Source organism: Schistocerca americana, chromosome 5 (assembly GCF_021461395.2).
Source record: "Schistocerca americana isolate TAMUIC-IGC-003095 chromosome 5, iqSchAmer2.1, whole genome shotgun sequence".
NCBI classification, from domain to species: Eukaryota; Metazoa; Arthropoda; class Insecta; order Orthoptera; family Acrididae; genus Schistocerca; species Schistocerca americana.
Genome location: NC_060123.1, coordinates 188,531,144 through 188,546,470, shown reverse-complemented (window position 1 = coordinate 188,546,470; position 15,327 = coordinate 188,531,144). Strand labels below are relative to the sequence as shown.

Below are 15,327 nucleotides of genomic sequence, written 5' to 3'. Positions count from 1 at the left end.
TTTCTAACCAACAATTCAACAAGAACTGACATTTTAATCAGACAGAATGGGCATGTTATAAGCGAGACGGAACAGTTCAAGTTCCTAGGCGTACGGATAGATAGTAAGCTGTTGTGGAAAGCCCATGTTCAGGATCTTGTTCAGAAACTAAATGCCGCTTTATTTACCATTAGAACAGTATCTGAAATAAGTGACATTTCAACACGAAAAGTAGTATACTTCGCATATTTTCATACGCTTATGTCATATGGTATTATTTTTTGGGGTAATTCTTCTGATTCAAAAAGGGTATTTTTGGCTCAAAAACGGGCTGTTCGAGCTATGTGTGGTGTAAGTTCGAGAACCTCTTGTCGACCCCTATTCAATAGTCTGGGAATTTTGACATTGCCCTCACAGTATGTATTTTCTTTAATGTCGTTTGTTGTTAGCAATATTAGCTTATTCCCAAGAGTTAGCAGCTTTCACTCAGTTAATACTAGGCAGAAATCAAATCTGCATGTGGAATGCACTTCCTTGACTCTTGTGCAGAGGGGAGTGCAGTATTCTGCTGCATCCATTTTCAATAAGCTACCACAAGAACTCAAAAATCTTAGCAGTAGCCCAAACACTTTTAAGTCTAAACTGAAGAGTTTCCTCATGGCTCACTCCTTCTATTCTGTCGAGGAGCTCCTGGAAGAGATAAAAAATTAAGAAAATTCCAGTGTTACATTGTTGATTTTCTTTATTTAAACTAACGACTTGTTTCATTTTATCTGTTTCTACAATCGTGTTATAATTTCATGTATTGACTCGTTCCATGACCATGGAGACTTCTCCTAAATGTGGTCCCACGGAACAATAAATAAATAAATAAATAAAAAATAAATGAGCTAAGTAACATATTAAGCTATCTGTGTAACCAGTCGTTTATCAGTGGAATATTTCCCGAATGGCTGAAATATGCTGAAGTTAAGCCACTGTTTAAGAAGGGAGATAAAGAAATAGCATCAAATTTCCGTCCAATTTCACTGTTGCCAGCATTCTCAAAAATTTTCGAAAAAGTAATGTACAGTCGTCTTTATAACCATCTTATCTCAAATAACATACTGTCAAAGTCACAGTTTGGATTTCTAAAAGGTTCTGATATTGAGAAGGCTATCTACACTTACAGTGAAAATGTACTTAATTCATTAGACAAAAAATTGCAGGCAACTGGTATATTTTGTGATCTGTCAAAGGCATTTGACTGTGTAAATCACAATATCCTTTTAAGTAAACTAGAATATTATAGTGTAACAGGAAATGCTGCAAAATGGTTCAAATCTTATATCTCTGGCAGGAAACAAAGGGTGTTATTAGGAAAGAGACATGTATCAAGCTATCAGGCATCATCCAACTGGGAACTAATTACATGTGGGGTCCCACAAGGTTCCATTTTGGGGCCCTTACTTTTTCTTGTGTATATCAATGACCTTTCATCAGTAACATTACCAGATGCCAAGTTTGTTTTGTTTGCTGATGATACAAACATTGCAATAAATAGCAAATCAAGTGTAGTCTTAGAAAGATCAGCCAATAAAATATTTGTAGACATTAATCACTGGTTCCTAGCCAATTCTTTGTCACTAAACTTTGAAAAAACACACTACATGCAGTTCAGAACTTGTAAGGGGTGTCCCAAGAGTATATGTCTAACATATGATGACAAGAAGATAGAAGAAGTGGACGGTGTTAAATTCTTGGGATTACAGCTTGATAATAAATTCAACTGGGAGGAGCACACCACAGAACTGCTGAAGCGTCTTAACAAATCTCTGTTTGCAATGCGAATTTTGTCAGACATAGGGGATATAAAAATGAAAAAGCTGGCATACTATGCTTACTTTCATTCCATAATGTCATATGGGATTATTTTCTGGGGTAATTCATCAAGCCAAGCTAAAGTTTTCCGGGCACAAAAACGTGCAGTAAGAATTATATGTGGTGTGAACTCAAGAACATCCTGCAGAAGCCTATTTAGGGAACTAGGGATACTAACTACAGCTTCCCAATATATTTATTCCTTAATGAAATTTGTCATTAAAAATATATCACTTTTTAAAACCAATAGCTCAATTCATGGAATCAATACTAGAAATAAGAATAATCTTCACAAGGATTTAAAGTCACTTAGTCTTGTACAAAAAGGTGTGCATTATTCAGGAACACACATTTTCAATAACTTGCCAGCAGCCATAAAAAGCTTAACAACCAATGAAATTCAGTTTAAGAGAAGCCTAAAGGATTTATTGGTGGCCAACTCCTTCTACTCCATTGATGAATTTCTGAGGAAAACCAACTGATTTGTATATAAGTACAACATATCTTCTGCACAATTTCAGTGCAGTAATGTGTTCACTGAAAATTTGTGTGTGTGTGTGTGTGTGTGTGTGTGTGTGTGTGTGTAAGTATAATCTAACTTCTGCACCATTTCAGTGCAGTAATGTGTTCATTGTAAATAAGTATTACAGTAGTTGTATTACATGTTTCTTACCTTATAAATAAATAAAAAACTTTTTTATTTTAAATTCAGTGCAATAGTATTTGTAAAATGACTCTTAGTGTTCATTAAAAAATGACGATCATTCCACTTGGGACCTGTGGAATGGTACATTAGCTTATTTGTTTTAGTTTAAATATTTGTCATGTATTGTTGTTTTTCTGACATGTTCCACATCCTGGAGGACCTCCTCACTACGGATCAATTGGAATGAAAGTAAATCTAATCTAATCTAATCTCCCATGTACATGATCTGTCTGCTGCTGCCATATCCTCAGTCAGCACTCACCTGATTCCCTATGACATCCTTCCTGCTCACCTTAATCAACTTTATGCTCACCAACAACTACTTTACCGTTGAGGTGCAGACATACAAACAGGTCAGGAGCATAGCTATGGGAACCAGGATTGCTCCTTCCTATGCCAGCCTTTTCATGGGTCACTTGGAGGAGCCTTTCATGGGATTCATAAGCCTTTAGCCTGTGGTTTGGTAGTGATACATTGATGACATCTTTGCTGTGTGGACTCAAGGTGAGGCTGAACTGTTTAAGTTCTTGTAATCCTTAAATACATTCTCCCAATTAAATTTTACATGGTCATATTCTGAATCCCATGCCACTTTCCTAGATGTTGATCTCATCCTCACAGAGGGTCAGCAACACACTTTTTTTTCACATTAAACCTACTAACAAACAACTGTAAGTCCATTTTGACAGTTCCCATCCTTTCCATGTCAGATGTTCCTTCCCGTACAGCCTTGACATTCAAGGCAAATATATTTGTACAGATGCAGACTCTCTACACCACTATTTTCACCTCAGCCTTCACTGTTTGTAATTACCCTTCTGGCCTATCTCAAAAGCAGATTTCCCAGGCCATCACATCCAATCCTGATACTTCTGATACCTCCAAAAAAAAAAAAAAAAAAAAAAAAAAAACTTAGATGTATATATCTTGTCACTCATTGTTACCTGACCTGACTGTTGCTGGATGCATGTAAACTGCTTGGCTTGCTGAGCTTGTTTCAGTTTGAAACTGCTATCAGAATCCTCATAGCTTCTGATGGCACCTTCAGCATTAGGTGACAAAATTTTAGCATAGAAGTAATGGACCAGAGGCTAATGTCTATAAAGTAAAATTCACCAAGTATGCAAATACTGGTCGTGAAATCCTGCACTTTATGATCACTTGTGAATCTGATAAGTGAGCTATTTCGTCAGGCCTTTGACTTCCTAAAATAATGCTTTCAAATGAGGTCCATTCTGTCTGATATTTTGTGCAGCCCTCCTAGAATAGCTTTTCATTGCCCTCCTAACCTGCACAATACCCTCTCAGACCCTGTACTCCTTTTGCACCCATTTCCCTGCCCTAAAGCTCCTACCCATGTGACTGTCCCTACTGTAAGATTTGCACTTTGTACCCTCCTACCACCACCCACACTTGCCCTATAACTGGCAGAACACGTACTGTCAAAGGGAGAGCCATATGTGTACTGGTTGTTGTGTAAACACTGTTTGTGCTTTTACATTGGCGTGAATACCATCAAGTTATCAGTTAGAATGAGTGGGCATAGGCAGAGGGTGTATACTGGCAGCATACAGTATCCTGTTGTACAGCATGCTCTACAACATGACACTCGTGACCTCAGTGTCTGTTTCACCACATGTGCCATCTTGATTATTTCATGGAACTCTGCCTGTGGGAACTGGTGTTACATGTCCCTGGTTCTTGCCACCCACATGGCCACAATTTACGTTAATTTCTTACATCTTATCATTTCTTGTCAGTAACAATTTCTTTCTTCCATTTTTAGTTTTCTATATCTATTATTTTCTGACCTGTGTAATTCCCCCCTCCCCTGTCTACTATATACGATGCACTTAGCTTTCTGCTCTTCTTAACTCAAGTCAGTCTTTCTTTCTCATCCCGTCCAGTAAGTCTCCCCTGACCTAGGGTTCTGGGTGACTTTTCTGAACTCTCCCATTTCCTAAACTTCACCAATCATTTTCCTTCACCTGTCTTCCTTCCCCTTCAACCCTTTCGACAGAAGGAGGAGCCACTGGCTCCGAAAGTCTGAAAATGTCAATACCTTTACATGCGTTTTCTCCTGCCTCCACTTTTATCTATCCAATTACATATATTTTCAAAAATGATTATTTTTGTTGATGTATTTAATGTATATTATTTGACAACAGACAGAGCTGAAAGAGGGCTAATAATTTGATTACTGTTAAAGAACCAGAGCTGCCTGTGTTATCCAGTGTAAATTATTGGGATCATTGTTCAGTAATTTTGCTTTTAAGTCTTTGTGTTGTTTTTTTTTTTCATTTATTTTTGTATAAGAACCGGTTTCATTGTTATTAGCTGTTAGTACGTTCTATTGTGGTGTATTATGTTCAGAAGGATTGTAAACAATATTCATGTATTATTAATGTCTGTTCCAATATAGACCTATACTGCAGATACATCACACAATCCCTGGATCTCATGGAGAAAGTCAGCAGATTCGTTTTGTACATATTGCATTTGAAGATGCTGGAGAAAAGTTGGCTGCATCAGATCACAGGGCAAATATCTTCATTGTTGATTTTGCAAGTAACAAGTAAGTTTTGAAAAATCATCCCTTAACATTCAGAGAACTTCTCAGTGGAAATTGCCTCTTATGTAGCTGATCTGAAGTTTGGCTGAAATACGAGGGCAGTTCAATAAGTAATGCAACACATTTTTTTTTTTATGAAACAGGGGTTGTTTTATTCAGCATTGAAATACACCAGGTTATTCCCCAATCTTTTAGCTACACAACACTATTTTTCAACGTAATCTCCATTCAATGCTACGGCCTTACGCCACCTTGAAATGAGGGCCTGTATGCCTGCACGGTACCATTCCACTGGTCGATGTCGGAGCCAACGTCGTACTGCATCAATAACGTCTTCATCATCCGCGTAGTGCCTCCCACGGATTGCGTCCTTCATTGGGCCAAAAATATGGAAATCCGACGGTGCGAGATCGGGGCTGTAGGGTGCATGAGGAAGAACAGTCCACTGAAGTTTTGTGAGCTCCTCTCGGGTGCGAAGACTTGTGTGAGGTCTTGCGTTGTCATGAAGAAGGAGAAGTTCGTTCAGATTTTTGTGCCTACGAACACGCTGAAGTCGTTTCTTCAATTTCTGAAGAGTAGCACAATACACTTCAGAGTTGATCGTTTAACCATGGGGAAGGACATCGAACAGAATAACCCCTTCAGCGTCCCAGAAGACTGTAACCATGACTTTACCGGCTGAGGGTATGGCTTTAAACTTTTTCTTGGTAGGGGAGTGGGTGTGGTGCCACTCCATTGATTGCCGTTTTGTTTCAGGTTCGAAGTGATGAACCCATGTTTCATCACCTGTAACAATCTTTGACAAGAAATTGTCACCCTCAGCCACATGACGAGCAAGCAATTCCGCACAGATGGTTCTCCTTTGCTCTTTAAGGTGTTCGGTTAGACAACGAGGGACCCAGCGGGAACAAACCTTTGAATATCCCAACTGGTGAACAATTGTGGCAGCACTACCAACAGAGATGTCAAGTTGAGCACTGAGTTGTTTGATGGTGATCCGTCGATCATCTCGAACGAGTGTGTTTGCACGCTCCGCCATTGCAGGAGTCACAGCTGTGCACGGCCGGCCTGCACGCGGGAGATCAGACAGTCTTGCTTGACCTTGCGGCGATGATGACACACGCTTTGCCCAACGACTCACCGTGCTTTTGTCCACTGCCAGATCACCGTAGACATGAATATCTGAGATGCCCTGGTTGTTTGAAAATATTCCACAAGAAATTTCCGGTTTTTTCAACCAAAATTGGCCAAGAAAAAAAATGTGTTGCATTACTTATTGAACTGCCCTCGTAAAAGGGCTACCAACATGTAGACTAAGTCCTTGTCTGTGGTTCAGAATGCAGTTACGTGCTTTGATGCAAATGTTTACAACAAGCTCCTGTCTGGCATAAAATAAGAAACTGGGAATCCTCACCAAATGAAAAGAAAATCCAAAACATATCTCATCAGTCACTTCTACAAATTATCTAATTATAAAATTAATAATATATGAAAAGGTAGATTGCTACTTACCATAAATAAGACATGTCAAATTGCAGAGAGGCATGATTAAGACACTCGCATATAGCTCCTCCCAACAGTTTCCAACCCCTCTATCCTGTCGTCTTCTTATTCTCGTCTCCCACCCTGTTTATTTGCAGCCCTCTGCTAACGCATCTACCCACATTTCCCCGCTCCTCTCCTTTTTTGTTCCCTTTTTCCCCACCTCCCTGCCCCACAACCTCCTGATACTGCACCTGTTGGCAGTCTAGTCCCAGCATACTCCACCAGACAGTGTTCGCCTCTCTCGCCACCCGAACGCTACCATCCCTTCCCCTTCCCCAGACTCTCCTGATTGCTGCTTGCATCCCACGTGATGTTGCATTCCAGCCCAAGATGCTGGAGTTGGTGGTCGTGTGTCCATGAGGTGTGCGTGCTTGTGCTTTTGTGTGTGTGTGTGTGTGTGTGTGTGTGTTTAGTGATGAAGGCTGTTTCTGAAAGCTATATGTGAGTGTTTTTTTTTAATCATGCCTGTCTGTAACTTGACATGTCTTCTTTACAGTAAGTAGCAATGTGTCTTTACCTACATTGTTGAATTCCTATCTGGAGTTTCCATTGTTTGATTATAAAATTACAAAAAGAATGACTGGTCGTTGCTTGCCTTCAGGAGATAAAGTTTTAAAATTTCTTCTGGTGCAGTCCCTAACAATCAGTCCTTCCTTCTCATCCCATCCGGTATGTCTCCATGACCCGGGGTTCTGGGTGGCTTCTCAGAAGTCTACCCCTTTTCCCAAATCTTCACCCCTCTTCCATCTCCTTCAGCCTTTCTGTTGGAAGGAGCCACTGGCTCTGGAAGCTTGGATAAGTGTAACCTTCTTTTATGTGCGTGTGTTTTCTTGCCGCCACTTGGTGAGTAGATTTGTTTACATCCAGAAAAAGATATATTGCTACTCAAGATATGCAGGAGATGCTGAGCTGCAGACAGGCACAACAAAAAGACTTTTGGTCGAAAGCTCACATTTTTAGCAGTCTTTTGTTGTGCCTGCCTCCTACTCAACATCTCCTTTATAAGGTTAGTAGCAATCTACCCTTTTCAAAATATTGCAGTTTTATTCTGGTATTTTTAAGACTTTGATTCTGGTTCACACTAAAGTTATGGTACTGTTGGCCACCTTGTTGCTGTAAAACTATTAATTATACTCTATGTATCAACAGTAAGTTATTTGCATTTGAAACTTGGTAGCAATATAATAACTTCTGGTTGTAGTCAACAAAATTTTTGATACTCATAGTAAGTATTAAAGGTAGGTTTTAGTTGGGATTTGTATTGCCTTTTATCGTTACTGGAATAGTTACAGTTTCTTTCTAGGAAGTGTAATATCATTATTGATGCAACTACACTTGGTTGTATGTTTCTGCTTCTTTAGCATCTGGCCAAAAGACATCCAAGCAGTAATTGCAATCAGTATCAAAACAATTGTAAGTAAAATGTTTTTTGCTGAGCAAGGAAATGAATTCAAGTGGGCTCATGAAACTACTGATGTTACCATTATATATAAGTCTTTTACTTATGTACTTTTTTTGGAGGTTATCATCTGAGTGGAACTGAAGCTAAACTATGTAGTGATGGGAGATGAAAAACTTCATGGCAGCTGTGCTATAGGAAAAATTGAACATGTTCATTATTATGATATCCAGGTATATCTTTGTGTCATCAGTTTCCTTGTTTGGCACCTTCATCAGTGGAGTCATGTCAAATTCATCTAATGTAAGCTATAATTTTTCTGTTGACAACATTTGTCAACTCATTGAGGTTTCTGTTTTTGGAAATTACTGCATTTACGCAGCCTCAGTTTTCAGTGTATTTTTTGCTTACACAGATCAACAGATCTGTAAATGAAATGAGAAAGCTGTCACCACTTGCTCCAGGCCGATAATTGTATTAAGGTAGGTACATCTGTTATTGCTATGTTGGATGGTGGGACAAGAGCCAATATATATGAAAAAGCCTCAGTTGTAATTTCATCTTCAATTTTATAGGCTATTGGTTTGTATGATATAATATGCCCTCATTGGGCCCTGAGCAAAAAATGTACAGCAGTCTGAACAACAAGAATTATGTATGAGGTTCGTTCAAATGAAACTTGGTCAGTGTGTCTACCTTTGCCTCACATGTAAGGTGGCACTACATAACTGCGGGTATGGTGGCTCCATCTATTGGTAGAGAGACTGATGCGTACACATTGTTTGATGTTACATAGTGCCAGTGTGGTTTCATGCAAAAGAGAAGATGGTCACACAAGTTATCATCCACTATCGAACATGCAGGTGAGTAAGCGGGAACAACAAGGAGTGATTCAATTTTTGGCAGTGAAGGGAGTTGGAGACTGTGAAATGGTGGACGAGGTCCATCGGTTACTGGGTATTAGCGTGGGCGCCGCCAACACTGTTGTAACCAAAACCAACTGCAGGAACGCCTTGGGCTGCGGATCGGAGCCACCAGGCGGGGAAGCCGCCGGCGGTGGAGCACGCACCACCGGGTAAAACACAAGGACGAGTCGGACGACAGACCAACGACAACTGACAACACCGACCACGACCAACTATGACCGACACAACATGATAAACAACGGAGGCTTGTGAGAACCACAACACCAAACACCAAACAACAACAGTAAATCTACTCGGAACCAGAGCCAGGCAAATGTCAACAACGAGAAACGGCCAGAACGCAGTACCGCTGAGATAGAAATGAAATCCAGAGCGAGTACCAGACTGACTGGACTAGGGCAGAGCGGGTCCCTATATATGAAACCAGAGGGAGCGGCTATTAGCTGCTGTCTGCACGTGGCATAGCGGTGGCGCCCTCGCTGCGCGAGAGCCGCTGCGCGAGCGGAGGCGGAGCCCTCTATGGGCTGACCACGTCCATTTGTTCTGGCGCGTGTTCGACTTCTGTGGCGGAAGGTACTAGAAACACCATAATGCATCAACACCTGAAATTTCGAAAAATCTGTGCACAGTGGGTTCCCCACCAACTGATTGCTGAACAGCGCAATACTTGAGTGGCACTGTCTTTGAGTCATCTGCAAAGTTATCGTGAGGAGGAATATGGCTTTCTGTCGTGTATTGTCACAGGTGATGAAACATGATGTCACCATTTTGAACCAGAAAGCAAGCATAAGAGCAAGCAGTGGAAACATGCGACTTCCATCACCTACAAAGAAATCAAAGACCGTGCACACTAGTTCTGGTAAGGCCATTATGTCCTTTTTTGACCACTGGGCCCACTGTTGCAGAGTTCCTGGAATGGGGAACCACCATCAATGCCCAACGTTATCACGCCACTTTACGAAACCTTAGACGAGCCATCAAGTCGAAACGCTGAGGCATGTTGTCCAATGGCATTATCCTCATGATGATAATGCCTGCCCAAACATGGTCAATGCAGTGAAGACAACATTGCAGCAGTTTTGGTGGGAAATGCTGGAACATCCACCGTAAAGTCCTAACCTTTCACCGTGTGACTTTCAACTGTTTTGACCGCTATTCACAGACATCGATTTAAAGCTGTGTGCTGGACCGAGACTCGAACTCGGGACCTTTGCCTTTCGCGGGCAAGTGCTCTACCAACTGAGCTACCCAAGCACGGAAGTAAAGCTGTGAGGACGGGGCGTGAGTCGTGCTTGGATAGCTCAGTTGGTAGAGCACTTGCCCGCGAAAGGCAAAGGTCCCGAGTTCGAATCTCGGTCCGGCACACAGTTTTAATCTGCCAGGAAGTTTCATATCAGTGCACACTCTGCTGCAGAGTGAAAATCTCATTCTATTTTTGAGTATGTCTACTGTGTATAACTACATTTTTGAGTTAATAAAATCATTACCATTACTTTACACTAGTGATAGGGTTTCATTTGAACGCTCCTTATAGAATAAGGATAATAAATGCAGATACACGAAATAATATTTGTAACTAATCAGTAAATATGAGTAGGTTTGCAGTATGAAGTCACCAAATATGAAGGTAACACAAAAATCTATGTTTATTATGTAGATATGAAAAATGAGGAGCACCCAGAAGTGATTAAACTGTTTATAAAGTGTATGTTCCGATTATGCCACCAAAAGGTTAAAATGACAATAAAATGAGTAAACAAAAAGATGGAAGACTAGGCTCACTACAAGTAAATCTTAAACTTAGGTCGGTGTAATTTCAATTCAATAAATATTGCAATTTCAATCATTGCAATAATGCAATTCATACTGGTTATACGTTATCAAAAAGCAAAGTAGACTTGGCATTGGAGAGTGGAAAGAGTGAAATGAACTATATGCCTGAACAATATCTGTTATTCGTAGCGACAATCCTTGTAGTGATATGCTGCCAAGTGAGTAGAATGCAATAGGAATAAAGTATATTCCACACAGAAGTAAACACAGGGCTTTAATCAGAACAAAGATTACTGTAGTGTATTTTATACTATGTACACATCAAGTAGGGAAATATAAGTAAAGTGGAATTGTCCTACATTTGAAGAAAGTCTATAAACCTCAGGAGCTGTGTAATAGGAGGGATGTTAATTCGCATATGCATTACAAAACAAGAGTTAAGAACCAGCTAACTAGGACATTAACCCCTATAATGAAACACAAAAACTGTCCGTCAGAGCACACAACTCTACATGAAGATAAACCTCATATGTGTACTAAGTAGCAAATTATTTGAATACCAGTAACCATAGTCACCTCTATCGTGGTTGGTAAGGACACCCTCCATTGCAATTGCAATTGAAGATGCCTTAAATAGGTACCTAAATATAATATGGAAGCTAACAGTCATCTGTTCAGGAGTATTATTCAAACCTCATGAAATGACACCAGGTTATAATGAATAAAACTGATATAAATCACATAAGATAATAAAATAGTGACCACTATATGGGTCAGAATAGCAGTAGTGTTCAAGGTATAGAAAAGACCAGTCCAGTCCCGAAAAATAGTAGTGTTACGTAACGGTAAGTATGCACTTAAAGTTGCTCTCTTCTAAATATTAACACGGCCTTATCTATCTCTGCATTGAGAAGAAGCCAAAGTGTGAAAATGGGTACATAAACATAGTACTAGAGTAAAACGGAGAACATATGTGTTCAGAACCATATGTGTACATCAACATATGTGTATATGTTCATCATATAATGGAACATAATAGGCAAAATTGTGTGTATGACAACAAGTCAGCAAGTGACAGTATTGTCAGTTACAGTAAAATAAAACTTACTTGTACGTCCATGTATTGACTTTTTTACAAGTATCTAGTTGTACTCTAAGCAACAGAAATAACAAAAGACTTTAATCAGATTGACATCCGCGGTAGTGAGTTGTGCATTGTACTCACTTGAAGTAAATAAATAATTGCAAGAAAAGTGCCAGTCCATCTACATTATGAGGGAGACTGTGTACTTCAATTTATACTACAGATGTGATGTTAACACACACATGCATATCCCAACAAAGTAAAAAACTTGCTAACTGGGGTAATAAAGTCTACAGTGAAAAACCCAATCTGATCTGTTAACAGCGCATCATACTGATTTTGATGCACACTTGTATGTCTGTCAGTAGGTGTATATACAAACACTTAAGCATTCTTGTAGGTAAACAAAATAAATAGATGACTTATTATCATGTCAACATCTATAATAGTGTTCCGTACATTTAAATGCCGTGAAGTAAACAACCAGTCACAAATAAATTGCCAGTTGTCCTACATTTCAAGGAAGGCTGTACAACTTCAGATTTGTACTACAAATGAAATGTTAGTATGCATATGCATTACAAAATTATATAATGATCAGACTAATCAAGATACCAATCTCTACGATGGGATACCAAATCTGGCCCTGTGAGGGCGAACTAGCTGTGGACTATACTGGTGGCTTCATGTTTCCAACGTACACATGTCTTATTAATTAATGACACATATGATTTCGTGTAACTGATGATAGTATCCTTATTTACATAATTCTGGTTGTTAATAATACTGTAAATTTGTTGCTTCAGGCCTGATGATGGCATATTACATTGCCAAAACTGTAGCCTATAACATAAATGGGAGATGACCTTACAGCTGTCAGTTTTTGATATTTATCAGATAAATGTGTTAGGTTCCAGGTTCTCTGTACACACGAGTAATTCATTTTTCCCATTGTAGGTGTATTGCTAAGAATTCTTCAGTTCCTTTAACTTTATAGCTGCTAGGTGCTAAAGATTTGTAGTTTTATTTTTACAATGAATATTGTTACTCTACGATTTGGTTTGTCTTTTCTCATGAAAGCAGTACAGTGGGTCATCAAGTGGGGGCTAAAAATACTAAACATATCATCATGGTTTCAATGTTAAACTACGACTGGTTCGCTACATTTATCTATCCATATCATTTGATAAAGTAGTATGTGACATGAAATCCCTTCTAGCCTCAAGGAATCTGATGAGAAAGATCATGACTTATAAAAGAGATGAAATTGTAAGCATAAATAGTTTGTCTAGACCAGAATAAGTATCACAGAAGCCAGAGGTCAGTTAATTACCCATATAGTATTACATTGTATATAACCTTGAATCTCCAGATACATTGGTAGTTCAGTTATCTAGACATGTACTTGTGGAAAAAGGATGACACTATGTAAATAAAACATAATAATTCATACACTCTAATGGAAGTAGAGACCCTGATGACGTTAGTTTGCCACTTAGTCTCAAATTTTCTGTTTTGTGTAATCTCCAATCATCTGTTCACCAAGATCACATTACTGTTATTCATACAACACCAAGACCATTCTACATGGTCTAACAATAATTAATAATTCATAATGAATATTACGATTATGGGATAATGGAGAGGAAATGGGTGGCAAATTGAAGCTTTAATTAATCCATCAGTTGTAGTCATGTGAGTCACTATGTAGAGCTATGATTGTGAAAGGTGTGGGTTCAAATTAGAGTTGTCTTCAGGTTCACAGATGTAACTTGCCACTAACCTGTTGGTTGCTTTGTTATATTAGAAATGATACAAAATTATCTTCACTGGCTTTGGTCAACATTTCAGTACATATGAAAATTTAAATCAGAAAAATTGCAGCTTACCTCCAAATAGAAGAAGTTGTGATCATAATAAACTGGAATGGAATTCTGAAAAATGGTTAAGGATGCAGATGATGTACATTATAACATCAAAAGGAATCAATTATTGAGAAAATTATTTTATTGGGTAGAGAAAAAAATCTACTCCTGAAGCGGTGGCAGAACACACACATAAAAGACTGGTGATTTGAAAGCTTTTTGAGCCAGTGGCTGCTTCTTCAGGCAGAAGGGTTGAAGGGAAGGGGAAGAAAGAAGGGTGAAGGAAAAGAACTGGAGAGGTCTAGGAAAAAGCGTAGATTTTGGAAAAGACAACCAGAACTGCGGGTCAGGGGAGACTTATCGCACGGGATGAGAAAGAAAGACTGATTGTTGGGTACTGCATTGGGTGAGATTTGAAAACCCGAGAGCTTAAAAGGGTAAGACAAGGCAATATGCAAGAGAGAGATTAGCGCTTAAAGAACACGCATGAGTTAATAAGAGTGAAAAACTAACTGCATTGTACGTAACAGAGGTGGGAGTGGGTGGTGAAAAATAGGCAGAAAAGACAGTGAAAGGTATAGAAAACTAAAATGAAGTGAGTAAAATAGTAGCTACTGTGAAGAAATGCTGAGACAGAAGAAATTAACGTAAATCAAGGCCAGAGGCCCTATGCTGTACCTTCCCGCTATTTTACCGATCGGTTTGGTACATGAGTACACCAAACGGTCTTGTTGTTGAAACAGAGCCCCAGCATTATTCAGTACGCATTTCGAAAGTGATGCCGAATGGTCCTAACAAACCGACATGCTGTTGTCAGTTCTCCTCCCACTAACCAATGAAAAGCAATTTGCATCAGATCCGTGCATGCGCACTGCAGCACCACAGCGGCATGAACTCAAAGAGGCTAGCAGGCAACAGAGGCATGCCATTCTTCACAGTACTGAAAAGTGTGGTTAGAGCACGTAATACTGTTCAGATTTTGCTAACGGCGACCTTCCATGAATGCATGATAACGACAGAATATTGACTGTGTTGTGTCATCTTGTTCTCATTCACATCACCATCTTGTTTTGGATTTTGTTTTGGAATATGAGTTAGGAATGGAGTTTAATACCACATTGTACAAATACATCTGTAGAAACACTTGAAAAATTCATTTTTTCTGTTTTCCGCCGTTCCTTAGTTGCTTTAAAATTGATGGAGGTACATTTCATCTATGCAACTAATTGAAGGCAGTTTGTTTATTGCCATCCGCATTTCGCTTCCTTTATTTGTGGTGATGCTACACAAATAAAAGAAGTGAAACTCGTATGAGAATAAACTGCCTTCAATTAGTTGCATAGGCGGAACACATCTCCAAGAGCCCGAAAAATTGTTGAAGAGTGTCAAAGAATAGGAAGATGCATAAAATGTGGTTGTAGCTTACTCCCAGAGATCCAAATGATGAAGCAGCCTACTTCCCTATTTGATACATCTACGATTTGGTTCATTAAAACAAAATTTAAAAAATTGCCTTTTCGAGAGTGTGTGGTGACTGAAGCTAAAGAATTTCATTGTAGTTTATGAAATGCATCTGATGGATCAAAATGTTTCATATATGGTGGTACAGTTTGAATAT

The 15,327-nt window shown here is 39.2% G+C and overlaps 1 protein-coding gene and 1 non-coding gene across 5 annotated transcripts in view; both read left to right on the top strand.

Moving 5' to 3' along the window:
- Positions 1-15,327, top strand: part of LOC124615314 (TBC1 domain family member 31) — a 282,280-nt gene that overhangs the window by 35,174 nt on the left and 231,779 nt on the right. For all 4 annotated transcript variants that reach the window (XM_047143109.1, XM_047143107.1, XM_047143108.1 and 1 more), the window contains exon 3: positions 4,968-5,120. In XM_047143109.1, the coding sequence (XP_046999065.1) occupies positions 4,968-5,120 (153 nt within the window). The remainder of the gene's footprint in view (positions 1-4,967; positions 5,121-15,327) is intronic.
- Trnas-cga lies at positions 10,277-10,351 on the top strand. Its single transcript has one exon. It is a non-coding gene; the product is annotated as a tRNA-Ser (tRNA).